This window comes from Mytilus galloprovincialis, chromosome 4 (genome assembly GCF_965363235.1).
Source record: "Mytilus galloprovincialis chromosome 4, xbMytGall1.hap1.1, whole genome shotgun sequence".
Classification (NCBI taxonomy): Eukaryota; Metazoa; Mollusca; class Bivalvia; order Mytilida; family Mytilidae; genus Mytilus; species Mytilus galloprovincialis.
In genome coordinates, this window is record NC_134841.1 from 49,741,473 (window position 1) to 49,768,872 (window position 27,400).

General features: G+C 32.5%; 2 protein-coding genes and 1 long non-coding RNA gene across 3 annotated transcripts; 1 reads left to right on the forward strand and 2 right to left on the reverse strand.

The window, feature by feature from the left end:
• Positions 1-5,876: 5,876 nt before the first annotated feature.
• On the reverse strand, positions 5,877-10,956 carry LOC143070648 (uncharacterized). Its single transcript, XM_076244865.1, has 10 exons — positions 10,803-10,956; positions 10,388-10,518; positions 9,774-9,888; positions 9,451-9,556; positions 8,835-9,059; positions 8,144-8,250; positions 7,776-7,878; positions 7,130-7,283; positions 6,786-6,875; positions 5,877-6,314 (listed from the first exon to the last, which is right to left on the reverse strand). The coding sequence occupies exons 1-10, from the start codon at positions 10,853-10,855 to the stop codon at positions 5,947-5,949; spliced, it is 1,452 nt and encodes a 483-aa protein (XP_076100980.1). The 5' UTR covers positions 10,856-10,956; the 3' UTR covers positions 5,877-5,946.
• Positions 10,957-13,167: 2,211 nt separating this feature from the next.
• Positions 13,168-21,309, forward strand: LOC143072352 (ependymin-related protein 1-like). Its single transcript, XM_076247244.1, has 6 exons — positions 13,168-13,396; positions 13,928-14,038; positions 15,889-15,964; positions 16,363-16,530; positions 20,537-20,619; positions 21,188-21,309. The coding sequence occupies exons 1-5, from the start codon at positions 13,256-13,258 to the stop codon at positions 20,611-20,613; spliced, it is 573 nt and encodes a 190-aa protein (XP_076103359.1). The 5' UTR covers positions 13,168-13,255; the 3' UTR covers positions 20,614-20,619; positions 21,188-21,309.
• Positions 21,310-22,674: 1,365 nt separating this feature from the next.
• LOC143072354 (uncharacterized) lies at positions 22,675-26,390 on the reverse strand. Its single transcript, XR_012977149.1, has 2 exons — positions 26,245-26,390; positions 22,675-25,691 (listed from the first exon to the last, which is right to left on the reverse strand). It is a non-coding gene; the product is annotated as an uncharacterized LOC143072354 (long non-coding RNA).
• Positions 26,391-27,400: the final 1,010 nt, after the last annotated feature.

A 27,400-nucleotide genomic window follows, 5' to 3' on the forward strand; every position in this document is an offset into this window, starting at 1 on the left:
TTGTTTACAATTAAGGATTATGTACCCTTCTGTTGATTCAATGCTAAACAGATGGAAATTTTATAGAAAATCCACAGCCTTTATCATTGTACTCTCATATTTGGCAATTTGATGACTGATAGATATAGGATTATAGCATGCCGTGGCTGTGCTAGCATTGATTTCCTTATAACAAGTTTATTAACGTAGTTATTGGTTACGAATAAAAATATGTCATGTATGGATCAAATCAAGTACACCTTTTAGGGTGCGCTCGACTTAAGTGACTCAGCGCGAGGTATTTTGAAATTTACAGGTTGCTTAGAACTTTTTGTAAAAAATAAACACTAGCACATCATAGAAAAGCAAGTGAGTAATCTATGTTTCAAATTTTATTACAAAAATCTTTGTATTAAAGGCTGTGGATTTTTTATAAAAATCTTGATTTATTTGCCACAAAGACAAAGTACTCTTTTTCTTTTAAATGTAACGAAACAGTAAATTATAATGCTTTGCATAAAGTTTCCCCCTAGTATTAAGCCGAGATTACTCTGACGTCCAACGGCTGTTTTGCCACGGCCCAAGCTTGTATAGTATATGTACAAAACGACCTGTCTCTATTATTCATTATATCTGAGGGTCTGGATATGGGGGGGGGGGGGGTCTGTTATTCTGTAAACATTTAATTTTCACCCCTTTTTTCTCTAATCTTTAAAAAATTAACCCCTTTTTTCTCTAATCTTCATTTTTTTGCCCGTTATTCTCTAATCTTCAATTTTTAAGTGCATTATTCTTAAATCATTTAACCCCATCCAAACCCTCATATCTGTAGTTTTGAAACAATTAATGTTCGAAAAAATCGTACAAAAATGGCTACAGAAGGGTCAAATTAGTTTTATTACATTTTAAAAAGGGATTGGTGAATATTATTACTATGGCAGATTCACATACATGCCAGCAAACAACCCAAAACGGAGAATAGCAGTGTCAACTTAATTTTATGAATTTCTTTTAGACTTACAAATTTAAAGCTGCAAGGAGTTTTTAAATGAAATTCATGAAAATATTTTGGCAGCAGACAGCTTTCTGATATATCTGAAAACTTTTTTACCTCTGTTCTGAAGAGTTCTAAATTTGGTAAATGGAGGTAACTCATTTAGGGAAAAATTTACAGGCATACAATACTTTTTAGAAATTAATTTCACACACATTAAGTGATTTCAAATTAGAAAACCAATAACTTTTATTGTTTAATAGATGTAGCCGCACAAATTCACAACACAACATCAAATATTGTATTTTTTTCAAAAGTAATAACTTTCTCCCCTGTTTCTATGGTAACCAACCCATATATGTATATATGTATATATAAATACGCCTGAGCTAGTGACAACTCTACAACAGATTTATCCATCGGATCACCAGCAGTGATGGTGATACATGGCTGTGTACATTATGTATATAGGCCTACAAAAGAGGGACGAAAGATACCAAAGGGACAGTCAAACTCATAAATCTAAAACAAACTGACAACGTCATGGCTAAAAATGAAAAAAAACAAACAGAAAAACAATAGTACACATGACACAACATAGAAAACTAAAGAATAAACAACACGAACCCCACCAAAAACTAGGGGTGATCTCAGGTGCTCCGGAAGGGTAAGCAGATCCTGCTCCACATGTGGCACCCGTCGTGTTGCTTATATGTGATTACAAATCCGGTAAATAGTCTAATTCGGTAGGTCACATTCATGAAAGGGAAGGGGATTGTAGTTACAACGTAAGGAACATATCCGATATCATTTGTGAAACGGTTATTCCATAACGGTCAACCAACTCGTGATGGCGTCCGTAAAATTTACGAAGGGATGATTTCAACTTCACCATTTGGAACTCTTGGTTTAATAGCTTCCTTGTGAGCAGTAACCCTCTATCAAGAAAATCAGGATAGGAAATGCAAGCACGGGAATATCGTATCAATTGGGAGATATATACCCCGTATGCAGGTGCTGCTGGAATGTTGCTACTTAGAAATGGAAAGTTCACAATTGGAAAGCTGAAATCATCTCTTTTGTCGTAAAGTTTTGTTTTCAACCGACCCTCATTGTCAATTTCTAGATGTAAGTCAAGATATGAAGCCGACTTAACTACAAACTACGTCTAAACATCAACCCAACCGCAATGTTAGTTATATATCGGTTGGTATCATTTTTCTGACTAGGCTATTAGGGTCTACATCTCAGCCAATTTTCAGGAAGATCGGTGACTATGCGTGCCAATAAAGTTTAAGTGGTTACAGAAAATGCTTTTGTCAAGAGTTATTATAATATATATAGTCTTTTCATTTCGAAAAATTCACTCAAATAATCAGTTTTTCACACTTTTTTTCGTCATGCTTTAATATATTGATTTGATAATTGGTTTGTAGTTTAATCTTGACAAGTTGCAGATCAAGTTGAAATTTTGTTCTGATCTAATGATTTTGTGCAGATTTATGGACCCTGGACGGAAAAAAACTTTACACATTTTTCGTCATGCTTGAAGATATTGACTTCAAGTGATATTTTCAATATTTGTCTGCACCATTTCAATGAATTTGTAATCCGTAGAGGACTATATGATTGGCCGTGCAATACTCTCAGAATGCTTGTTTTTCTCAATTTTAATTACCATCGATCTATAATACAAGATCTGCCTTCCGATTGAAAACGTATTGCCCGAAAACTAAATATCTTTCAGAAATCATTTATGGGGATGTCATCAACCCTCGATTTCAGTCATACATAGGCGCAGAACTGCATAAACTTTCCAGTTCGAGCTTCTGACTCGGCCGAAACCAATGGAGTTCTCGTTCATTCTTACGGACATTATCAGGCTTTGTGTTGTAAAAGTTGAATACCTGTGTATGTACTAGTATCCCAAAATATATGAATACAGAACTCTATAACACATTTATGTCTCATTTTGCTGCCTTGACATTTCATTATAACGACATCATAATTCATTGATATGCGTCTTCTTCGTGTTATTAAGTAAGTTTGATTCTAGATAATATTGATGGCTCATAATATTTTATCCGTAAAACCAAGGATTTGTATAGTATTACTATACAAATCCTTGGTAAAACATCAATATGTGTCTTTTTCATTCGGAATTTGATTTTATAGCTTATGTTCTGTGGAAGTTTAGCATGTGGTCAAAAAGATATACGGATAAACATAACTCAGTGTGTCCTAATTTAAGTCTCGACTGCTGCTGTGACATTTTGTCTTCGAACCTTTCTCCCTCCATTGATAATCATTAAATACGTATGGTCAAGATATTGTTCATGGCTCGTAAAATTTTGTCCGGAAACTAGATTGGTCACTGCTGGATGATTTAAAAGATATCCAGAGACCAAACGTAGCGATGCCCTAAATACTGCTGATAACTTAATCTTTGACCTAAATCAATATCAAAGTAGGTCAACATTTTTAACCAAAATACGAAAACTCCGATAAAGACTGATCACAGTCCGGTTTCCACTATTTCACTCTGGGAGAAAACTACTTGACCTTGACCTTTGGCATACTTATACAAATGGGTCGGGTATTTTTCAAACTAAGTTTGTTGGAGGTTAGGACAGACGGTTAAAATATCTCAGGAACGACCAAACAACGAAATTCTTAACCTATATAATTATGCTAGTCAGTGTGTGTTCTGATATTTTTAACTGTACAGTAAAATCAATCAAACTAAACATTTATTGGAAGCTACCTTGACTCTTAAAAAAATCACTGCATTCGTCGATCGTAACTACTCGGCCATTCTCGCTATGCAGTACACATGGTACAATAACTGTTATTTCTTCGTGCAACCAGAAAGGCCGAGTAGTTCCGATTGTTGCATTCTTAGACATTTTTTATGTTCTTGCTGATAAATATGTTGATTTTCTACATTTACTCTTTCTGATGAACAGTTTAAAAAAAACACTTTTTGTGTTGTTTTTTTTTACTTCTTTTTCATTTTCTTGCTGTTGATTTAAAACATTTTTACACAACTAAGCGATTTGTTTAACCCGTGCCAAAAGTGAAAAGTTTGACTTTTATCCCACATGCATTTGGAAATAACAAAAGCATACATAAACTATCGTGTCGATAAGATCAAGAACGCATTAAATAAGTGATGCATGTAAGTTTAAATATTAAAGATTATTCACTTATTAAATATAAAACATCAATTAAAAAAATAGTATCCATGGCCAAAGTGCATGTTTTATCATATCCCAATGGCACATACATAATTTGTATGTATTGTATTTCAAATGGACTGAAATACTGTAAAGTGAGGTTAGGAGTCAAACAGTATAAACTAAAATAAGAAAAAGTAGAAATGAAGAATGACTGTCCTGCTCTATTTAAGTACTCCGAAAGCATGCTCTATTTAAGTACCCCGAAAGCATGCTCTATTGAAGTACTCCAAAAGCATGCTCTATTTAAGTACTCCAAAAACATGCTCTATTTAAGTACTCCAAAAGCATGCTCTATTTAAGTACTCCAAAAGCATGGCCTATTTAAGTACTCCAAAAGCATGCTCTATTTAAGTACTCCGAAAGCACGCTCTATTTAAGTATTCCAAAAGCAATCTCCTGTACTCACCCTTTATAATATCAAAAATTGCATACTACAATTAATTATGTTGAGATAGCTTATACTGATCACCTTTTTTAAACACGATATTCAATTAATTTTCACATGAGATATTAAATGATATCTAACAGATTAAAATTTACTCTTTATAAAAAAGAAGATGTGGTATGATTGCCAATGGGACATATCTTCACAAGAGACCAATGACAGAAATTTACAGCTATAGGTCACCGTATATATATATATATTTGTATGTATATGAAATATAAATTTAAATGTTGCTGTTCGATCGCTGCTATGAAAGATGCACTACCAAATATTGAAAATCAAAGTTAACAGAACATTATGGTTAATACTAAATTAAGTAAAAAAAAGAGTTATATGTTGTACTGTTATACCTCAGGCTCTGTCCCATGTAAAGGGGAAATCCCGCTATCATGTTTAACCCCGCCACATTATGTATCATATGTGTCGCCTGTCCCAAGTAAGGAGCCTGTAATTCAGTGGTCGTCGTTTGTTGTACAAAAGTCATGTGTTACGTATTTTTTTTTCTTCATTTTTTTATATATATAAGGCCGTTAGTTTTCTCGATTGAATTGTTTTACATTGCCATTTCGGGGCCTTTTATAGCTGACTACTCAGTATGGGCTTTGTTCATTGTTGAAGGCTGTACAGTCAGCTGTAAATGTTAATTTCCGAGTTATTTTGGTCTCTTGTGGAGAGTTGTGTCATTCTAAATCATACCACATCTTCTTTTTTATAGTTGATAATACTGTCCTTCTACTCCCAGCTTCAGTTGTTGTAAGATTTTATTGATAAGCAAGCTTAAGAACACATGTAATAAGTTCATTCGAAAAATATTAATTAAACAATCTTGACACTAAAAGAACAAGAACAAGGAGAATTCATGTCCAAACAGCATTGTGCACCCAATATGTCTTTTTATAATCATACATTTTTCTAATCATTCGTTCAGAAATGCAGATCATGTGCAGGAGATTCTTATTTTTGCCCTTTTAAGGCAGATAAGCGAAATGATTTTGCTCGTTGTTGAAGATGGTACGGTCTTGTATTGCTTACTTTAATAGTATACGGTATGCGTAATTGTTGAAAGCGTACAATGATCTGTTGTTGTTTAAATATCATTGTCCATTGGTCTTCGGTTGATTCTTTGGTTCAACTGCTGTCTCACTAACAATCGTATCACATCTCTAGGATTCCTTAAACAGTAACACAATCGTTCTTTTTTTCAAAATTTTATTAGATTAATAAAGTTAAAAAGTTATATGTACAATTTAAACATTCGTTTGGCTTATAATTGTTTGTTTTTTTCAAATTCAAACTACCAATATTTTTTCTTCAAGTTCAATCTCGTGAATGCATTCATCAATAATTTTCTGGATCATAGGCACTACAACTGCATCTTCTTGTTCTTTCTTTTCTGTGTGTTCGTGCTTGTCTTTCTCCTGGGCTACAACACATGGATTATCTCCCTGTCCTCTATAATCGTCCGAACAATCGGTTATTTCAGTTGTTGGAAAAGCTTTGAGTACTGTTGTCACACCTTTTGTTGATGTTGTTGTTGCATCTTCGGATGTCAGGAAATAAAACCCCCATGTCTTTCTTCTAAAGAATGCATTTTGTCTGACCCACCCAAAACCAACATTGCCTTCCATTAAAGACAACTTTAATTTGACTTGGTAACCTGTTGTAATAAAATAAAACATACGATACATACTACAAACTAAAAAGTTTTCATTTACTGACAAGCATAAAGTAATTTGAGTTATTTAATTGGCAATCATGTCACATCTCCTTATTTATATATCACATCTTCAAAAATATATAACACATCTTCTTATTTATTTACCAAATCTTCTTAATCTTACATGATTTATAATTTGTCAATTTATCTAAAAGAAGGAAAATCTACGTTTCCAAACTCTTGGTTCTGCATTTTGACTTAAAAAAGATTTTGGTTTTTAATCGCGTATTCTTCTGTATGAAGAGTCAAGATACTAGTATAATAGGGAGTTTGTGTGATCAGAACAATTCATTCTCAGTTTTAAAAAATTGTTTATTTTGAAAATTGAGTTAACAAGTTGTTTTTGTTTGGGATATAATTCAAAATGGGTCGGTTGGAGCATTCCATCCCGATAATAAATACTTAACAAACCTGTTCTGATGTTTATAATTCCTCTGCTTTTTTGATCACGTGTAACAGGATTTGTTCGAATTCCGCCATTTATGGGGAAGAAACAGCCTTCTAAAATAATTATTAAAATGAAATATTAAATAAATGAATCTAAATTGTAGTAAAAATGTTTACTCTCTTTGAACAGCTTGAATATCAATCTAGCTGTGGAAAACAACAAACATATACTATGTAAATGTGCATATGCAGTTATTCAGAAACGACAGTTCGAAAGAGTTACTTACAATTTGACATATAAATAAATTTTAAAATATGAATAAAACCAAAACCAAAAATATTGTTAATATACAAGAAAGAAGATTTACCTTTACCACTCTCCGTTTTTTCAAACAAAGATTTTTTCTCAGTCTTTAATTTTCTAAAATAGTTTCCATTATTCATTCCTAGTACTTCAAAATCACACTCCTTGTAATATATCTCGGCCAACTTTTCGTCGGATCCAGTGGCTTGGATATAATCCTACAAAGCAAATCTTGCATATTATCTTTCATTAAAATCTGAAAACTGCATGTGATATTTTTTTTTAGAAAATTACATAAGTTTAGAAGTTATTTTACAGTTAAAGTTTTGTAAGTATTTGATGTGTTTCTGTACAACACGTTATCTAAATAGTCATTGTTTACAATTACCAAAAAAATCTTAAATTTAAACACTGCGCTTCATGTAAGAAATTTCATTTGAATTCTCATACACCTAATCTCCTATAGATATCATAACAGTGGCGGATCCAGAAGTTTATGTAAAAAGGGCGTGGGGAGGGGTCCATTCTTGCTTCAGTGATTCCCTATATAATCAACCATTTTTTCCCACAAAAGAGAGGGTCGGGCCTCCGGCCCCCAGGATCCGCACAAAAAAATTACGGACGTTATGGAATTTACTTTGTATCTGTGTGAATGATAATGTTTAAGTAAAGATATAAGTAATTCGGGGTCGTACTTGAAGTATACAAACCTCAGGTAATGGTGTGTTATAGGTGGATGATGTTATCTCATAGATCTTCTCAACGATGCCATCAATGTTAACTGCTGCTAGTTGTTGATCAACAAAGTTAAATCTGAAAATAAATCATCGCATAAGATCAAATTCATCTACATTTCCACGCATGAAGCTGGAGGTCTTACTGATTCTATTGTACTCTTTAAATTTATGTCAATCAACATTGTAGAGTGACCTGATATTTTAACAGTTCATAGAAATCATCGAGTTGAGACATTTGTCCATTGGGCAATACATTCAAAAACTATTAAACAACATATTTAAGCATGTCATGTACTATAATTCTAATTTTTTAGTATGACAAAAACAATGAAAGTTCATACCCGTCTTGTTCCTTTGCCATGTATACAGCCTGTATCATGTCACTGTAGGCGTGGAGTAAGCTTTCTTTCATGGCAGATGATAACTTCTCTCGGATGGCAGCCACTTTCTATAAGAAAATAATAAGTTTGAAAATATATGTTTTGCAAACTTTTAATGATAAATATAACCTAAGAAACCTGATAGTAACTAACGAACTCAAGAGGGATTACAACAAACAGTTGGTAAGGCTCCTTCCTCTGGCCAAAAATGTGTGTTGTCAGCTGCAGCTACATTCTTTATTGACATTTGTATTCAATTGCCTTTATCTCCCTCCACGCCCCTCTTCGATAATACTGGTACCGACATTGGAATAACAGGGACGAATTTATCCTAAAGGCAAAACGAGTCAATGATTTCAAAAGGTTTACTAATGATTTTGCTTTCGCCTTTGAAGTTGGATTAATTACTAGTGACTATAAAATTTTATTTTCTCATCTTTTACAAGTAGTTGGTAAACATTTCTACAAATGCAGGACCAACAAATTTTTAATGGGAACACCAAAGTCGTTGCTTTGTGTTCATTTTGACAACCTGACTTAATTAATAGGATTTCAACAACATGACCAACGTCATTAAAAATAGAGAAAATTAAAATAATATGTGAACAGAAAATTGATGGAGATAGTTTACAGCAAATAAAACACATTTTACCTGCAAAATAACTGTCCTGAGTTTCTTCTCATCCTCTATTTTTTCTTGGAAGCAAACCAGTATAGCTCTGTAACGTTTTGCTGCTTCACTCTGCTTTAATACTAGACTATCATATTTGGTTTTTAGGTTACTGGAAACAGCTTGTCCTTCGTCTATGTTTTTCTTCAAGAAATTGTCCAATCTATTGTTCCTGTGTTTCAGGCGTTTTTCCCAGTACCAACAATCCTTGAAAGAATAAGAATTAAACACTACATAAGTTTAAGAAATAAAGGGTTTTATCCAAATATTAACTACATGCATATTTAAGATCATTGAAATCCCAAATTAATTCCAAGTCGTTTTGATGACGTCACCATGAGGACTTTTCTCCACAATATTTCTCTTTATGATACATTTAAAAATTTCCGATGAAGATTCCTCAATACCGTGTTTAAGTCCAATTTTTAAAGGGGAGTAAGTTAAATGATGGCAACTTAATTAAACACTATAAATGTAATTCATTTAATGTTTTATATAAATGATCGAATGTTTAATTATTATTATCGTACTATGTGCAGTCTTGTGTTTTCCTTTCCTTTCCTTTATTTCATTAACATGTAAAAATCTTATAACTTACTTTCTGTAAATCCCTGAGTCCCTCCAGACATATGATATGACTCCTTATTTTACGACTCACTTCTTTCTCCATTTTTATAATATCTTGACAAATACTAGAATCAAATCTGAAAGAAGAATGAAATGCGGGTAAAATAGTTTAGTGATTTCAATGATATTTTGCGATCTGTATCTAAAGACTTTGTATTTCTCTTGAATGTGTTGTTGAAACAAAGTTCTTACAACATTTAAGCTAGCTTATATTTAACATTAAATAATATACAATCACATACGTTAACGATATACCGATCTGTGATTGTATATTCATCTTATACATGTACTCACGTCACGTCAAAGTTTGGAATCTTTTCGTTCATGACAGCAATTTCTGGTGCCTGACAGTGTAGAAGAAAGGCGGTGTTACAAAGTGGCACCAAAAAGTCCTTCATTTCAACCATACCTGTCAAATTATAATATAAAATATACATAAACAAGCTATCAATAATCCAGACTCCATACAAAAGATATGAAATAATTTTATATAGACTACATATTCAATTATAGCAATGTTCTGTTTCTTTTTCTTAAAGACTTTATCTTTATTTTTATACAATAAACTGAACAAGTGTGGACACATATCAGTGTGGATAGTATGTTTATACAATCAAAGATAAGAAATCATCTCCAAATCAAATATGAGCATACAAATCAATATATAATTCAAGAGATTCCAAACATAAGACGGACCATTTCTTTTAACGGTTTTTAGCCATAAAGGCTCATAAAGGTTAAAGGGTGCGGGAATTTCTCGCTGTATTGAAGACCTATTGGCGACCTTCTGCTGTTGTCTGTTCTATGGTATGTTTGAATTATTTCAAAGATATATGCTCAAAGGTAAAAAAAAACTTATTAGATTCGAAACAATATATTTGTAACATTACAATGATAAACAAGAATACCGAAATTGTCATTTTCCTGGGAATATGCCATTCTCTTCGCTACATATATTGGTGCTGGCATTCCATTTACTGTAAATGCTTCCGTTGCATATTCTTTCAAAAGCCTAGAGTACCATTTATACTGGTCAATTCTAAACGAAAACAATTATTATAATCAATAATTGGTAATGAATAAAATAAAGTTATACGGTAGACTAATCGGGGTTTTTATCATAAGCTGTATAACTATCAATGATATATTTTTTTATTTTCGAGTAAAACATTATTATCTTGTCTGAAGCCTCTGATACATTTTACTTCGAAAACCATGTCAAACTACGTTAATTTTTATCGCCTTTACTCTTTGAAGAATAGTTAATTAAAATACAAACTTGTAAAGTAAATATCCACAAATTAATGGTAACTAAATACATACCTAATAAACTGCTTCAAGATTAAGTCAAGTCTTGAAATTGAAATACTCTCCATCTTTAAGAATAGTTGATTTTTTAAATATTTTTTTGAAGTTCCACTATAAGCGTTCTCTTTACTACTACAGCGACAACTCTACTGAACGTCGCCAAGGTACCTTAGCTCGACAACGTCACAATGTTGCGACCGCGACATTCGGATGTTGTTCGTCGTCTCTTGGACTTTTCTGATTTCTTCCATTAACTTTTCCCACTGCATATGCTCTGAGTAAATGGTCCATGCATGAGCACGAGTTTTCTCTGTACATTTTAATCCCGTGAAGCGAATATGTAATTATATCTGACAGATATGGATGAATGATGAGCAAATTTTAACTATTTTTGCAAATTGTGTTTATTTCCAAAAGACTGTTTTTTGTCGTTGGACTGCTGTCCCATAAAAGACCACATCTGATTCTCCATCTATTCCACATTTAATTTTCTGTGTACACTGCTGTCTGAAAATTTTATATAAAGTTGCTCGTACTTATTAGACTTGTTGTTATGACACAGGTCTGTCTTTTGTTGAAGACACACCGTCTCCCTCAAGTTATCTTCCTTTTATTTTTTTGTAGTTGGGTTGCTGTCTCATTGACGTATAAATAGCTCACATGCATCTCTGTTTATCCATCACTTAATTTTCCTTGTGCACAATATGGATGAAGTTATATATACATATATATATTGTGCATAGATAACCGTACAACCTTCAACAACGAGAAAAAAAACCCATACCGTATAGACGGCAATCAGAGGCACTAACATGAAAAATATGAAACCTTTCAAAATAGAAAACTTTTTTTATTCATATTTCAACACCCCTTAAATTTTTCAATTTTTTAGCCTTTTATTATCTTTTCTTCATTTATTAGTCGCATTTATTCTACGAGTCTTTTATCAATTATTCTATTTTCTGTACACCTAATCAAGACCTCCATAATTTTGAGCAATGCAAAACATACGGTTAAATATTTCTCAGTCATGTCCTGTGTTTGAATTTGTTTGTTAGCTTTTTGGTCATGAATGTTTGTCTCTAATATTTAATTAACTGTGCATTTGTATTCAGATATCGCAGATCAAATTTATACGTTTATTGTTTAATCATAGGTTTTTTGATTGAGTTAAGTCTGCCAATTGATATTTTATCGTATGTTTTTCTTTGTTGTGATGTTATGCTATTGTTTCAGAAAAAGGGAGAAGGTTTGGATCCATTTTAAAACGTTTAATCCCGCTGCAAATGTTTGCACCTGTCCTAAGTCAGGAATCTGATGTACAGTAGTTGTCGTTTGTTTATGTAATATATACGTGTTTCTTGTTTCTCGTTTTGTTTATATAGATTAGACCGTTGGTTTTCCCGTTTGAATGGTTTTACACTAGTAATTTTGGGGCCCTTTATAGCTTGTTGTTCGGTGTGAGCCAAGGCTCCGTGTTGAAGGCCGTACTTTAACCTATAATGGTTTACTTTTTAAATTGTTATTTGTATGGAGAGTTGTCTCATTGGCACTCACACCACATCTTCCTATATCTATTTGTCATACGGTCAAAGCATTTTATGAAACATTGGCGGTATTTTTTTTCATATTCATTTGATGTATATAATAATAATTAAATGTGGTATGATTGCTAATTGGACAACTCTCGAATAGAAACCAAATGAAATGAAGTAAACAAAACACCATGCAACTGCAATTTTTAAACAGCAACAAGAAGAACTACCTTTATCGATTGGTTAACTGAGCCAAAAGCGAAGAATTAATAAGAATGTTAATACCGTCAAGGATTTTAATGAAATATTGGCGGTATTTTTTCCATGATTACGACATATAAATAAAAATAAGAAAATGTGGTATGATTGCCAATGAGACAACTCTCCACCAGAAACCAAATAACATAGAAGTTACCAATGGCGTCAAACTGTATTTTTGTTGTTTATTTGTTGTATGTTTTTATTTGGTGAGTGTTTGGCCAGCTGGTAGGTTTTGGGAAAGAAAATACTAGACTTTGAGTCACTTGAAGATGTGTTATTCCAAGCTTTAGTTAATACTGCTTTGGTTGTATTTCCTATTTCCTACAACCCTATATTATAACAATATGTTTAAAGTACTTCAATTTATATCAATAGGATCTTTCAAATTTACAAACTTCTATAGTGGGAAATATAACATTTTATTTTGCATTCTGACCAACCACAAGGGTAGCATTCAGTTCCTCAATATGCGTATACGCTGATTACTACAACATCCTTTTGCTTGTGTGGGACGTCCGATCGGATATAAATTTCTTCTGAGATAACCTAAAATAATTTTGTCACGTGAAGGAAATCCGCAGTAATTTGATTTTTAAGTCCACCGTCCGATTGAACGATTTTATAAGTTACTTGACTTTATAAGTATACAGTCATTAGTCATAGTTATAGAGAATGATGGCGATGATGAAGACGTACCCCGTTATATTGATATTTACTTTCATTGCCATGTGCCAGCCAACTACTGGAAGCATTTGCTGTTTACCTCGCCAGTGGCATGCGTATCAATTGGTGTCGATGGAATCTACTGACAAGGTAAGCAAATAGTATTTTGTATATATAATATAAAAAAGAAGATGTGGTATGATTACCAATGAGGCAGCTCTCCACAAGAGACTAAAATGACACAGAAATCAACAATTATAGGTAACCGTACGGCCTTCAACAATGAGCAAAGCCCATACCGCATAGTCAGCTATAAAAGGCCCCGAAATGACAACGCACTTTACCAATTCAAACGAGAAAACTAATGGCCTTATTTGTATAAAAATGAACGAAAAACAAATATGTAACCCATAAACAAACGGCAACCACTGAATTACAGGCTCCTGACTTGGGACAGGCACATACATACATAATGTGGCTGGGTTAAACATGTTAACGGGGATCCCAAATCATCCCCTAACCTGGGACAGTGGTATAGCAGTACAACTTAAGATCGAACTTTTTTTAAATCAAGATGGTTCATGAATTGCCAATGGCATCTCTCAGGTATTATTAAACATTAAGCGATCTGTTATAGGATGTCGTAATTTTAAAAGGGTTATATTTCTTGTTCATCCCTAGGTATATGTCGATGTTTCGTTCGATGCAAATCTGAAGAAAATTGCATCGAATATGCAAATGTCAAGAAAAGGAATGAAAAGTCAAGAGTTTTCACTGCAAGATTACGATAATGTAAGTAAAGTATACATATGATTTTAAATGGATAGTCAAATCAAAATGTGCAATAAGAGCACTCCATTTGAACATTCCGTTCGTCTTAATAAAGTCAGTGATATTTCTTTTAAATCAAGATGAGGTAATCTAGTCCTAGTATGGCCAGAATACTTTTTCTATTTTTACATTTATTACTTTAAACTATAAAGTACCCTTAAATGCGTTCCAATTCTTAACTATTTTAAAACACCAGAAACGAATTTACGACAAAACGTAACCAGTTTTAGAACCATCATAGTAAAAAACTACCTGCCGATATATTTGATACATGTACATTCTAATGACGTTATTTGTTTATAGTATTCTTTTATTTGTCTTTATGAATATTACTTTTATACTGTTAAGTCTTTTTTTGTGATATCCATTTGACGTGACTTTGTACTTATACATCCCGTTATTGTGTTAATGTTCTATGGTAAAAAAAATGTATTCTTGTCTTTCTTTTTGTTAATGTGCTTTGTCTATATGCCTTTTTTGTGTTTCTTTGATACATAAGACGTGGCTCTGTACTTATACATCCCGTCATTATGTTAGTGTGCTAATATATATTTTTTTATTCTTGACTTTGCTAATGTTTCTTTGTCTATAAGCCTTTTTTGTGCTTCTTTGTTACAAATCTGTTTGTTTTCATAGTGATTGAGATGATAACAAAATGTTGACTGCTGTACCCCTTTGTTTGACATTTGTTTACTTATTGTGTCTGTTTGTTTTGTTCACATAAAGTTGTCAATATAATTGATTTCAGTTATGCGACTCTCATACAAGTGAGAGGTTTAGCTAGCTATAAAACCAGGTTTAATCCACCATCTTGTACATAACAAAATGCCTGTAACAAGTCAGAAATATGACAGTTGCTATCCATTCATTTGATGTGTATGAGCTTTTGATGTTGCCAGTTGTTTAGGGGCTTTCTAAATTTTCCATGTAGTTCAGTATTTTTGTGATTTTACTTTTTTCAGCAGTCTTCTTCTTTTATACTTCTGCACGAGCTGAGAGACAATTGTCTCGTGGACAATTATTGGTTTCATACAAGCAAAATCATATCTGACATTCTTCCTCAGTCATAATAACCTTCCATCTTTATCGAATTGAACAAAGAAATAACACGACGGGTGCCGTATACGGTGCAGGAAATGCTTACCCTTCCGGAGCACCTGATTTCACTCCCGGTTTTTAGTGGGGTTCGTGTTGTTTCTTATTTTTTATTTATAACTGTTGATGTAAATGTCCTTTGGTTTTTTGAGTCTTTGTTTACTCCTTGGTTCTGATTGTTGTTGTCTTGTACTTGTTTTGCGTTTTTGTCTACCTTTTGGAATCAACGAAAACGTAGTGCAAGATCGCTTTATATAGATGACCGAATCATCTTTCAAATAGGCTGCAGTTTAATCTGTGTAACTATACAAAGAAAGTAAAGCTATCAATTTTTTTTAAAATACCCATTCCATATAAGTAGAAAAATAAAATTGAGAAAGGAAATGGGGAATGTGTCAAAGCCACAACAACCCGACCATAGAGCAGACAACAGCCGAAGGCCACCAATGGGTCTTCAATTCCCGAGAATTCCCGCATCCGTAGGTGTCCTTCAGCTGGCCCCTAAAAAATATGTATACTAGTACAGTGATAATGGACGTCATACTAAACTCCGAATTATACACAAGAAACTAAAATTTAAAAGTATTTTTCTTAGTGAAACTGAAGCAGACGATATCCGTATGAAGATATGTTGTACATATATGTCTGTTGTCCTTTTAAACGATATCTTTCAGACAAAAAAATCATCGATTTTTATTTCTATATTTTTATTATAGAGTACTGAGTACTATGTTGCCAACAATGTTTGTAAGAAAATACCAATTACAACAGGTTTCCCTTGGTGTGTACCAGGCAAGTAACCATAAAAGTGGAAGTAGCTAGTTCAAACAAGAAATTAAACATCTTACACGTCATCAGTCGTCTTTTGCCCAAAAATTCGTTTCAAGTATATACAGCATGTTAAATAGTGCTTCCGTTTCTGTGTATATTGATAATATAATTAGAATTATAGACATACACGGACCGGACCATTTGAATTTCGAAATGAGATATCAAAATGATATACTGGTACAAAATGTATGTAGCTTATATTTACATATTGCAAAAATGACTGCATTCAAAGTTGTTTTTTTTTAATTACCAGTAGTGTGGGTTTTTTAAAAAATGACTGAACCTCTAAATTAATAGCAGGTCGGTTTAATTCACTACAAAAGAAAATGTTTTTGTGTAAAACCAGTCATTTTTTGTAGATTCTGCTAAAGTATTGTTTCAATCTTTTGTCGGAACGGGAGCCAACAAAATTGCAACAACAACATACGAAATTTCAAATACTATGGAACTTGGAGATGGTGTATTGACTGTGACTGACGGGGAATGTATTCCAATCAACTTCAAACTTGCTGCTATTAACGATGGAGGTAATGTATGCTTAGATCTACTGTCCATCACATATATTACTTGAAGAGCCATAACCAAAAGAAAATGTTTAAATCAATCCACGGAAAGGGATGTAAAAACTCAAAAAAATGAACTGGCTTTCTGTAATGCCAGTAATGTTTTTTAACCTTACAATGAATAATAAATTAAAAAATGTCGAAACATTACCAACATATATCCAAGAGATATTTTCATTTTATTGTTTTAACATTATTTTCTTTGATGGGTGACTCTCCTGTGGGCATCACATCAAATATTCATTTTTTTTTTTTATAGTTATAAGGATGGCAACCGTAAAATGTTGGTCCAATATTACTAATATGAACACAAAATACAATGAAGCATATGAGTTGTCTTTCTTCAGACAAAAAACTTCCGTTTTTATTGTGGTTTAAAAATAAATTTGACTCAACTTTAGCGACATGAACGAATATTACATTCTATGGTGACTACCCTTATAATCAGTAAGTATTTTCAACATAACAGATACCCAACTATTGTGTAGTCAACTGGTTTCATATACTTTGTGCTAATCAGAAATTTAAATTCGGATTTTAAGAGTTCAAGATTGTCATTTCGTACTAAATTCTCTTTTCATTTTTATTAGCTCACCTGGCCCAAAGGGCCAAGTGAGCTTTTCTCATCACTTGGCGTCCGTCGTCGTCCGTCGTCGTCCGTCGTGAGCTTTTACAAAAATCTTCTCCTCTGAAACTACTAAGCCAAAGTTAACCAAACTTGGCCACAATCATCATTGGGGTATCTAGTTTAAAAAATGTGTGGCGTGACCCCACCAACCAACCAAGATGGCCGCCATGGCTAAAAATAGAACATAGGGGTAAAATGTATATTTCGGCTTATAACTCTGACACCAAAGCATTTAGAGCAAATCTGAAAAGGGTAAAATTGTTTATCAGGTAAAGATCTATCTGCCCTGATATTTTCAGACGAATAGGACAACCGGTTGTTGGGTTGCTGCCCCCAAATTAGTAATTTTAAGGAAATTTTGCAGATTTTGGTTATTATCTTGAATGTGATTATAGATAGAGATAAACTGTAAACAGCAATAATGTTCAGCAAAGTAAGATCTACAAATAAGTTAAACATTACTAAAATTGTCAGTTGACCCCTTAAGGAGTTATTGCCCTTTATAGTCAATTTTTAACCATTTTTCAAAAATCTTAGTATTCTTTTTTTAAAAAATCTTCTCCTCTGAAACTACTAGGCCAAATTTAACCAAACTTGGCCACAATCATCATTGGGGTATCTAGTTTAAAAAATGTGTGGCGTGACCCGGCAAACTAACCAAGATGGCTGCCATGGCTAAAAATAGTACATGGCGTGAAATTTAGATTTTGGCTTATATTTCTGAAACCTAATCTTTTAGAGCAAATCTGACAAGGGGTAAAATTGTTAATTAGGTCAAGATCTATCTGCCCTGAAATTTTCAGACAAATCTGACAACCCATTGTTGGGTTGCTGCCCCCAAATTAGTAATTTTAAGGAAATTTTGCAGATTTTGGTTATTATCTTGAATGTTATTATAGATAGAGATAAACTGTAAACAGCAATGATGTTCAGCAAAGTAAGATCTACAAATAAGTTAACAAGACTAAAATTGTCAGTTGACCCCTGAAGGAGTTATTGCCCTTTATAGTCAATTTTTAACCATTTTTCAAAAATTTTAGTATTCTTTTTAAAAAATCTTCTCCTCTGAAACTACTAGGCCAAATTTAACCACACTTAGCCACAATCATCATTGGGGTATCTATTTTTTTAAAATGTGTGGCGTGACCCGTCCAACCAACCAAGATGCCCCCCCCCCCCCATTGCTAAAAATAGTACATGGGGTAAAATGTAGATTTTGGCTTATATCTCTGAAACTAAGCATTTAGAGCAAATCTGACAAGGGGTAAAATTGTTTCTATGGTCAAGATTTATCTGACCTGAAATTTTCAGACAAATCTGACAACCAGTTGTTGGGTTGCTGCCCCCAAATTAGTAATTTTAAGGAAATTTTGGTTATTATCTTGAATGTTATTATAGATAGAGATAAACTGTAAACAGCAATAATGTTCAACAAAATAAGATCTACAAATAAGTCAACATGACCAAAATTGTCAATTGACCCTTTAAGGAGTTATTGCCCTTTTAGGTCAATTTTTTACAATTTTCATAAATTTTTGTAAATTTTTGTAAATTTTTTTAGAAAATATTTTCACTTGTTATTACTGGGCCAAGTTCATTATAGATAGAGATAATTGTAGCAACAAGAATGTTCAGTATAGAAAGATCTACAAACACATCACCATCACCAAAACACAATTTTGTCATGAATTTATCTGTGTCCATTGTTTAATATGCAAATAGACCAAGGTGAGCGACACAGGCTCTTAAGAGCCTCTAGTTATAGATAGAGATAAACTGTAAACAGCAATAATGTACAGCAAAGTAAGACCTAAAAATAAGTCAACATGACCAAAATGGTCAATTGACCCCCTAAGGAGTTATTGTCCTTTATAGTCAGTTTTTAACAATTTTCATAAAATTTGTAAATTTTACTAACATTTTCCACTGAAACTACTGGGCCAAGATCATTATAGATAGAGATAATTGTAAGCAGCAAGAATGTTCAGTAAAGTAAGATGTACAAACACATCACCATCACCAAAACACAATTTTGTCATGAATCCATCTGCTTCCTTTGTTTAATATTCACATATACCAAGGTGAGCGACACAGGCTCTTTAGAGCCTCTAGTTTTAATTTTAATTGTCCAACATAAAGGTCTATTCATAACAATGACGTAATATGGGAACTTAAAAATAACAAGGCTCGATAAAATATGTCATGTCAGAATTTTTAGTTGTCTAAAGTCGAACAGGATGTTAATACCTCAATCGCGTCATAGTTTTGTTAAGCAGTATAAGAACAATTATCATAATTTTATACTTAATAGACTAAATAACATGTGAATTTTACTGTATGATAAAAGCATTAAAATTTACGTTAACTTCGTATTTTTCAAATTGGTGCTTAGTGGGCTGATATGAAAAGTTTATCACATGCTTCGATTGTTATCACGTGCCTTTCCGTAACGTTATCGCATGGCTTTCCGGTGATACTCGTCAAATTCCGGAAAATACACTTCAATGCTACGTTTTCAGTGAAAAACATTACAAAGTATTATTGTATACAAACCAATTATTTGGATACATGGATACTGGAAAGTATATTGTGTAAAATAATAAAAACTACAAAACATAAAAAAAAACAACAAAACAAATTATTAAATAAATGCCTTTTTTAAAAGTTTCAAACATAATTTAGAAAGTTACTTTAAAAAAAGTTGACTTTTCCAAACAGTGTTCATTATATATATTGATGGATTATTTTTTATTGTTGATTCGTCCTTAAAAAAATGGGTTTTTTTTTTCTCTATGGAGGCATATGCTAAAAAGATTTCATATCGAATGTACTAAATTTGGGGTCCAACGTCCGTGAACTTTTCACTCTTTGAACTTCTATTTGGGAACCACGTAAAAGGATCAATATATGAATCTGTTATTTTCTCCATTGTTGAAGCATATGATAAAAAGATCATAACATGTCATTTTTCATATCGCATGTATTATTAGCCCTCGGTCAATATCAGATATTGAACTTAGGGCTGATAATACATGCGATATGAAAAATGCCATGTAATAATCTGATATTATTTATTGGTTTGTAGAAGAAAAATGAGTAAGAGTTGTGTTAATATTTATCAGTCGAAGAATGTTAACCTATTTTGATACGAATCAAGAGTTTCGGTATAGTACAAAGCGGAGTTTGTAGCTTCTTTCTAAATAAACATCTTCTTGTCCTGCATAGATGGCATTGAATATTAGTTTAACCATTCTCATATTTAACTATTTTACTTGTGTATATATAGTTGCATTTAATATAATCTGACTTTCAATAATCAAAGATTTATATTATTTCATCAAGCATCTACCGATGTTTATGGGTTCGAAGAGGGAATTCCAGACGCCACAATCTTTGATACGCCAGCTACCTGCCAATAAAATATTGTGAGTAAAAATACAAATATAATTTCTGTGCGGACTATACGTGCATGTCTCGTCATTTTAATTAGAAAATGTGAAACAGACGTGTGTCCTCTATAAAAAAAAATACCCTTCAACTTATTTAAATTAATTATGATTTCAATAATTATTCTAGAGCAGTAACCAATTATACAAGATGAAAAAAAACCTACTAAACCAATGTGTTGGAATCTATAAACGCTAGTAATTTATTTTGTGAAGTTTTTTAAAACAGCAAAATATTACTAAGTGTGTCGTTGGAGTTGAATACCCAAATCTGTTGGTTTACATTTGTGCCATATTAAAATTAAAACTATTATTATTTTCTGTTATTTCTCAACTTTTAATCCGTATTAAACATCTGTTTCCTTTAAGATTAACCACAAATCATATTTGAACGACTTTTTCCTTCTGGGAAGGAAACAAAAGTCTGCAATCAGAAAACTTTTTTCTTATCCATATATTTAATGTTCATTAATATCCTTATTTCACTTGAAAAAGCATGCTTATTTTTTTTAGCGATATGAGTCAAGTACTTCTTTCCTATTTGCAGATTGATCAGTACAAGAACACACAAGGCAACGGAACCAAGCTATCAGCAACTAACAGGACATTTAACTGAAATGAGGAAAACACTTTATTAAAACTTATCAATGAAATTATATACATCCTTTACGAATTTTAATTACTACAGTTCATTCTGAGAAAAATAAAAGACATAAAAGCCGAAAAGGCGAAAATACATTTCATAGAGATGCAATTTTAAATACAAATCATACAAATGTAATGATTGTGTCCGCTCCATGGGGTCAGTGCCATTGATGGTGGATTCCACCCCTTCTGGTGTATCACGCAATTCTGTGTTGACGTGAATTATCATTGATATGGTCATAATTATAAATTAACTGTTAACAAAACTTTGAATTTTTGAAATAGTAAGGCTTTTCTACCTCAGGAATAGATTACTTTAGCTGTATTTGGCAAAACTTTTAGAAATTGTCAGTCCTCAATGCTCTTCACTGAATTTCGTACTTTATTTGGCCTTTTAAACTTTTTTTTAGATTCAAGCGTCTTTTGTAGACGAAACGCGATCTGGCGCAAATACAAAATTTCAATCTTGGTAACTATAATGAGTTTATTTATCACAATCTCCCGCATTCTTGTACACGAACATAAAAATAAGATGTGGTATGATTGCACATGCCAGTGAAATAACTCCCCACCAGAAACCAAATGACGTAAACGGTTAACATATATACATGACATAGTACGAGTAAAACATCCATACTGCATAGCTAGAAAACTAACGGCTTGATTTTTTGGATTGTTTTCAATACATTTCTAATATTTGTTATAATTCTAAAAGCTTAAATAAATCTTTCAAATTTTCATGGCTCTTGACATAAGATTATATATGTCTTATGGAAAAAAAAAACAGACTGTTATATTGGCGAGTGCTTCTCATCAATTCTTTTTATTCTTTTTGTAACCTTATTTTAATTAAAAATATTTGGCATATGGCAAGCACGTGCATTTTTCTGCCTTAAAATATTTTTACTATATTTAAATAAAGGAACTAATATCCTCTGAATATAGAACACAAAAGGATCAGATAAAATCGATCATGAACTCATGTGATGCATTGATTCATTTCGTATTTTTAAGTTTAATGATTGTGATGCAGGGGTAAAAAGTTATGCCTTCAATATAAAAATAAGGGTTTTATAATTGTCAATCAGACTACTATCCATTAGAAACCAGATGAAGTAGATTGTAAGCAAATGTAGGTCACTGAACGGTCTTCAACAATGAGCAAAACTCATACCGTCTACTGTAAATTCAGAAATTATTGTGATCAGTGCTTCTATTATTGCGAAAAATGCGACAGGATTATAACTTGATACTCACATTTTAATTTTTTTATGCCCCACCTACGATAGTAGAGGGGCATTATGTTTTCTGGTCTGTGCGTCCGTTCGTTCGTCCGTCCGTCCGTCCGTCCGTCTGTCCCGCCTCAGGTTAAAGTTTTTGGTCAAGGTAGTTTTTGATGAAGTTGAAGTCCAATCGACTTCAAACTTGGTACACATGTTCCCTGTGATATGATCTTTCTAATTTTAATGCCAAATTAGAGATTTTACTCCAATTTCACGGTCCAATGAACATAGAAAATGATAGTGCGAGTGGGGCATTCGTGTACTGAGGACACATTCTTGTTTCATATGAATTTATATCTCAATATGGCAAAAGTTAAAATCGCATTTACAGTCTAAAATGACAAAATCGAATAATAAATGCACCCAATAATTGTTGAATTTACAGTAATAAGTTCTAAAAGTCCCGACATGCCACAATTTGGAAAATAAAACCAACGGCCTTTGATATTATCCTATTCAGCTGATCACAATTATCATAAATATTTTTAATCAATCAATAAATTACCCCAAAGAAAATTTGAATAGTGACCAAACCCGTAGAAGAAATATGAAAAAATAAGCCTGAAATGAGTGCAGATCAGTGCAAAGCATTCCGGTTGGAATGACATTAAAAGAGAAAAGAAACGTGTCCTATTTTCAGGTAATTATATTTCGGTCCCTACATGTACAAGATGTCTGGAGCTTTTTTTTAATGGTAATATGTATCATTTTCCGCACATCCTTTCCACTACACATTAAAATAAACAATCGTTCCATATAATAGTCCGGTAGTATAAACAGAGTTTGTTTACGGAAACAGTTATGTCCCTTTGACTGTTGTGTCTAACGTAGTTGTGCTGTTACAATAATAAAAACGAGCGTAATAAGCAAGCATCTGTCACAGTTTCAAATACTTTGTATTTTAAGAAGAAAATCATACAGACCAACATCTTCTTATATTTCACAGATCTTTTAAAATTCTTATAAACATATAAGTAATAATAAGACGTTGATAATAGAAAACATAATCATTTTCAGAGGTACCTTTCATGGTGAGAGATCGCATAAATCTGTGATAAAAATGAAAGAATAAAAAAGTCTGAATTTAGTGCGTCCGAATCGCTTTGTTGAATTTATCTTTATCATGAACTCTCATACCAAACATTTGAAAGACAAAGGAAGTATAACTTGAATAAGGGAAGAGTTTCAAAATTTATGCTATCAACGTATCATTAGCTATGTAAAATGCACCAACAACTATATTTATATGGTCTATTATATATATTATTTGTAAACATGTATAAATAAACAATAGAAAACATAAAAATGAATTGATTCATAATTCATATATAGATTAAGAATAAAACATAAGTAAGCGAGTTAAATCTTTGTGTATTAATACTTTCCGCCTGGACAAACTTGTCCTAAAAGAGTTTTCAACAAACTTTCTACAATTTTAGCTGGTATATATGTATATCCATCAGAAACTTCATTTCTCTTGTCCTTATTCTGCCATTGTAAATAATGTAAAGGTATATGTCTGGTAATATTTTTAAAGAGATCGTGCTGCTTCTTTGAAAAGTTTTTGGGATTGCGAGGAAGTAGTTCAATAAGGCCTCCCTTTGGAGGAAGGAATAGTTCCAACATTAAGCCAGCACCATGCATACCTATTATTATATCAGTTTCTGAAATCAACTTCAGTTGTTCTGTCATTGACATAGGTGCAAGATCGGCTGCTGTGAATCGGATATCAGGAAAAGACGCGTTGGTGGCATTGAACAATTCGTTTTCATTGATAATTTTACGCGTTAGCTTTCCTTGCGGGTTTCTCGGATGAGATAAATAGTCATGTCTCCAAATAAACAATACGTTTATATTGTCACAGTTTGGTGCTGACCTCGGAGTTATTCCATATTTATTCATAACAAAGGACCTAAGGTGATCAATGTAAGAAACTTGCTTCAGATCAAACAAGTTCAAAGGAGAAAATTTTTCCAGCATTGGCCAAACCATTTCTCTAAAAATAACTGGTTGCTTTAAATGTCGGACTCGAATTACTCGCCCGAAAAGTTTTTCCCAAAGAGGGTCTATATGTCCTTTTGGATGTCCATCTGCAAATAATATGATGGAATCTTTTGGGTCCTTGTGAAAGAAAATATGTAAAAGAAACACGTTAAATATATCGTTCATCGAATGGTATACATTTGCATATTCATATCTTTGTATTGCAATCGTGAAATTGGAAATTACTTTGATTTCTGCTTGTCTTTTTAAAGAATATGGTAGACTGACCATGTTCAGCCAGGTTGGTAAATGCCCTCGCATATTCATATACCTGGCAAATGTGTACTTTAATCGATATCTACAGTCTATTTGAAAGAATCCCTTTTTAGGGTTTAGCATCTCACTATATTCCCTCTGTCGTAAAACTTGAGAAACATTCTCCCCACCAAACGCCCCTCGACTTTTAGATGAGTCGATTGTAATATTCATCCACCGGACAAAAATGTTAGCAAATCCTTGAAATTTACCGTTGCACTGTGTAGAGTTCCGTTTGGACCAATAGTTCAAAAATTGATCATGAATAGTGAAGTTTTCTTTGAAAAAGAAGAATGATTTATCTTCATGAACTCTGTGGTTGTAGGTGTTTGAAATAATGTTATAAGATGGTGTTGCGCCAATCTTAACGATTCGTGTTACTCCAGGGTTTATTCCATTTGAAGTTGAGTTTCGAGAAGCCATTCTTGCTAAAACATTATTTGTATCTTTATTTGTAAGAGTTTCTGTACGAGGAATATCAATTGTAGTTTCCACTAGATTTTCGTTCATAGACGGACGGATAGGTAAAGTACTGAATTCTTCCGAATTATTCCGAAGAGATAACATACCGGTATTTTCTTCAATCCTTATTTCACCCCTTGAAACAGATTTTGAGGCAGACGATATTGCTCCTTTTACATTATACTCAATTTTCCCTATTAAAGGAATATTAACTATAATCGTATCTTGTGTATACTTTTGCACGTGCTGTATATCTTCGTTAAATTTCAAAATAAACACTGTGATGTAAAATAGCCATAACAAAGAAAAAATGAAAAACCACGGTCTTATCCAATTTTTGCAAGATCTTTTCCCAGACTTTATCTGTAAAATAAGTATATTTAAATAGAATTGAAATATATTATATGTATATCAGTTTAACTGAAATAAAAAGTATTTGCAAAAACAGCAACAAATGCTTGGTACTATTTCATGAGTACTAAGTCAAGAGGTTTTAGTTGTTGTTGCAGAGTATCTTAAAGTTTATACTTAAAACGTCATTTAGCTTGACGAGGATAAAACATGCATGAATTTATTTCATATCATCATATAATCAGAATCATTTGTAGTTAATTTTGTGATGAAGCGTTTTATTTCTTGGTTGTTTGTGGGTTTTCAATGGTTTTTTTTTTTCGCAGTACAAATAGTTGAATCGAAATAAAAACAAAACCAGTTGATACGCAAAGCTAGTGTTCACACAAGGGATATCATATTTGCTTTGCTACAATGTCTCTTTTTACACTGAATTAATATGTTTTGGAAATACATGAGAACTAAATGGCTATTTGAATTAACATCTTTTTGTTTTCAATCTTGTACTTTAAATATAAAAAAAGAATAGAAATCAAAAATAACTTTTCATAAAGGTTCGACTTACTTTTTGAAAAATCCTTCTTTTTACAATCATGTTTTTATGTGTAATATTTTCCGAGTTGTAAGATATGATTTTACCATGCATGTATGGTCAATTTAGCCAACAGCAATTTGTCGAAGATTTCCTGGTCTTATACAGAGTTACGAAACTTGAACTTAAGGTATACTATAGATATGCCTAGAGGTAGTTGTCATCGCTGAAGACTGAAGAATTAAAAAATTACAATACACATAGAAAATAGGAATATTTCTATTTTTTGCCATAAAGTATCATATATGGCCTGAATAATGGGACACTTGTAAGTTGTTGAATTCATAATTAATATATTCATATTTTCAAACAATCAGTGTCTGAAAATGGGTTTTGACAATTAGCTGCATATATTAACAACCAACATTTTTGACTGATCAAGAAGTTCTCTAAAATTAACGATATTGGACAGAACTAGAACCAAAACTTCTGCCTCCCTTTTGAGTTGATTTCGGGGCATATTTGAGTGGGTAAGTTTGAACAAACAAATAATTACTAGTAATATGAACTGGTCAGATCAATATGTATGTCACAAGTTGGCTATCATTATAAATGGCAAAAGTGTATAAAAATGAAAAAGAGTGATTGGATCAGACAAAGTTACTTGCTAGCAATAAATTAAATCAATCATGATAGATCAAATATAGATGTTGATTATAGTTGACTGCAATATTTGGTCTCCTATTGAATAAGTTATAAGCCAATTTCTAGAATTAAAAATAAGTACTCTCAATTTTTAGTTTTTTGAACACCTGTCTTTATTCAAATGAGGAGATTTGGTATTATTTCAAGCGAGACAACACGTTACACTGAAAAGCATTGTTCATAAATGATACCCTCGCTATAATCTGATGAATAACTGGATACCATAGATAGGAAATGTATCGCACACAGTATAAATGCTCAGAACAGGAAGCTTGATTTCAAATTCGATGGAACTTTTTTATTCATGAGAAACAAATCGTAGATTGTTTTTAGTTATGGCCTTATAACATTCAATAAATATTATGTAAACATGAACTTGTTGAAAGATAAATCTAAAAATGGATCTCAGAGTATAGGATGTTTACCTGAATCTAAAAACTAATTTCAGTAAACTTTGGCTTTACCTCCTGAGAAAAGATCGAGA

What these genes read in the sequence shown, in the direction of transcription:
- LOC143070648 (XM_076244865.1), bottom strand. Translation starts at nt 10,855, where the DNA reads ATGGAGAGTATTTCAATTTCAAGACTTGACTTAATCTTGAAGCAGTTT. An exon ending in ATCTTGAAGCAGTTTATTAG is followed by an intron (nt 10,519 to 10,802) that starts GTATGTATTTAG and finishes GTTTTCGTTTAG; the next exon opens with AATTGACCAGTATAAATGGT. An exon ending in TCAGGACAGTTATTTTGCAG is followed by an intron (nt 8,251 to 8,834) that starts GTAAAATGTGTT and finishes ATTTTCTTATAG; the next exon opens with AAAGTGGCTGCCATCCGAGA.
- LOC143072352 (XM_076247244.1), top strand. Translation starts at nt 13,256, where the DNA reads ATGATGGCGATGATGAAGACGTACCCCGTTATATTGATATTTACTTTC. An exon ending in CACTGCAAGATTACGATAAT is followed by an intron (nt 14,039 to 15,888) that starts GTAAGTAAAGTA and finishes TTTTTATTATAG; the next exon opens with AGTACTGAGTACTATGTTGC. An exon ending in TGCTGCTATTAACGATGGAG is followed by an intron (nt 16,531 to 20,536) that starts GTAATGTATGCT and finishes TATTTCATCAAG; the next exon opens with CATCTACCGATGTTTATGGG.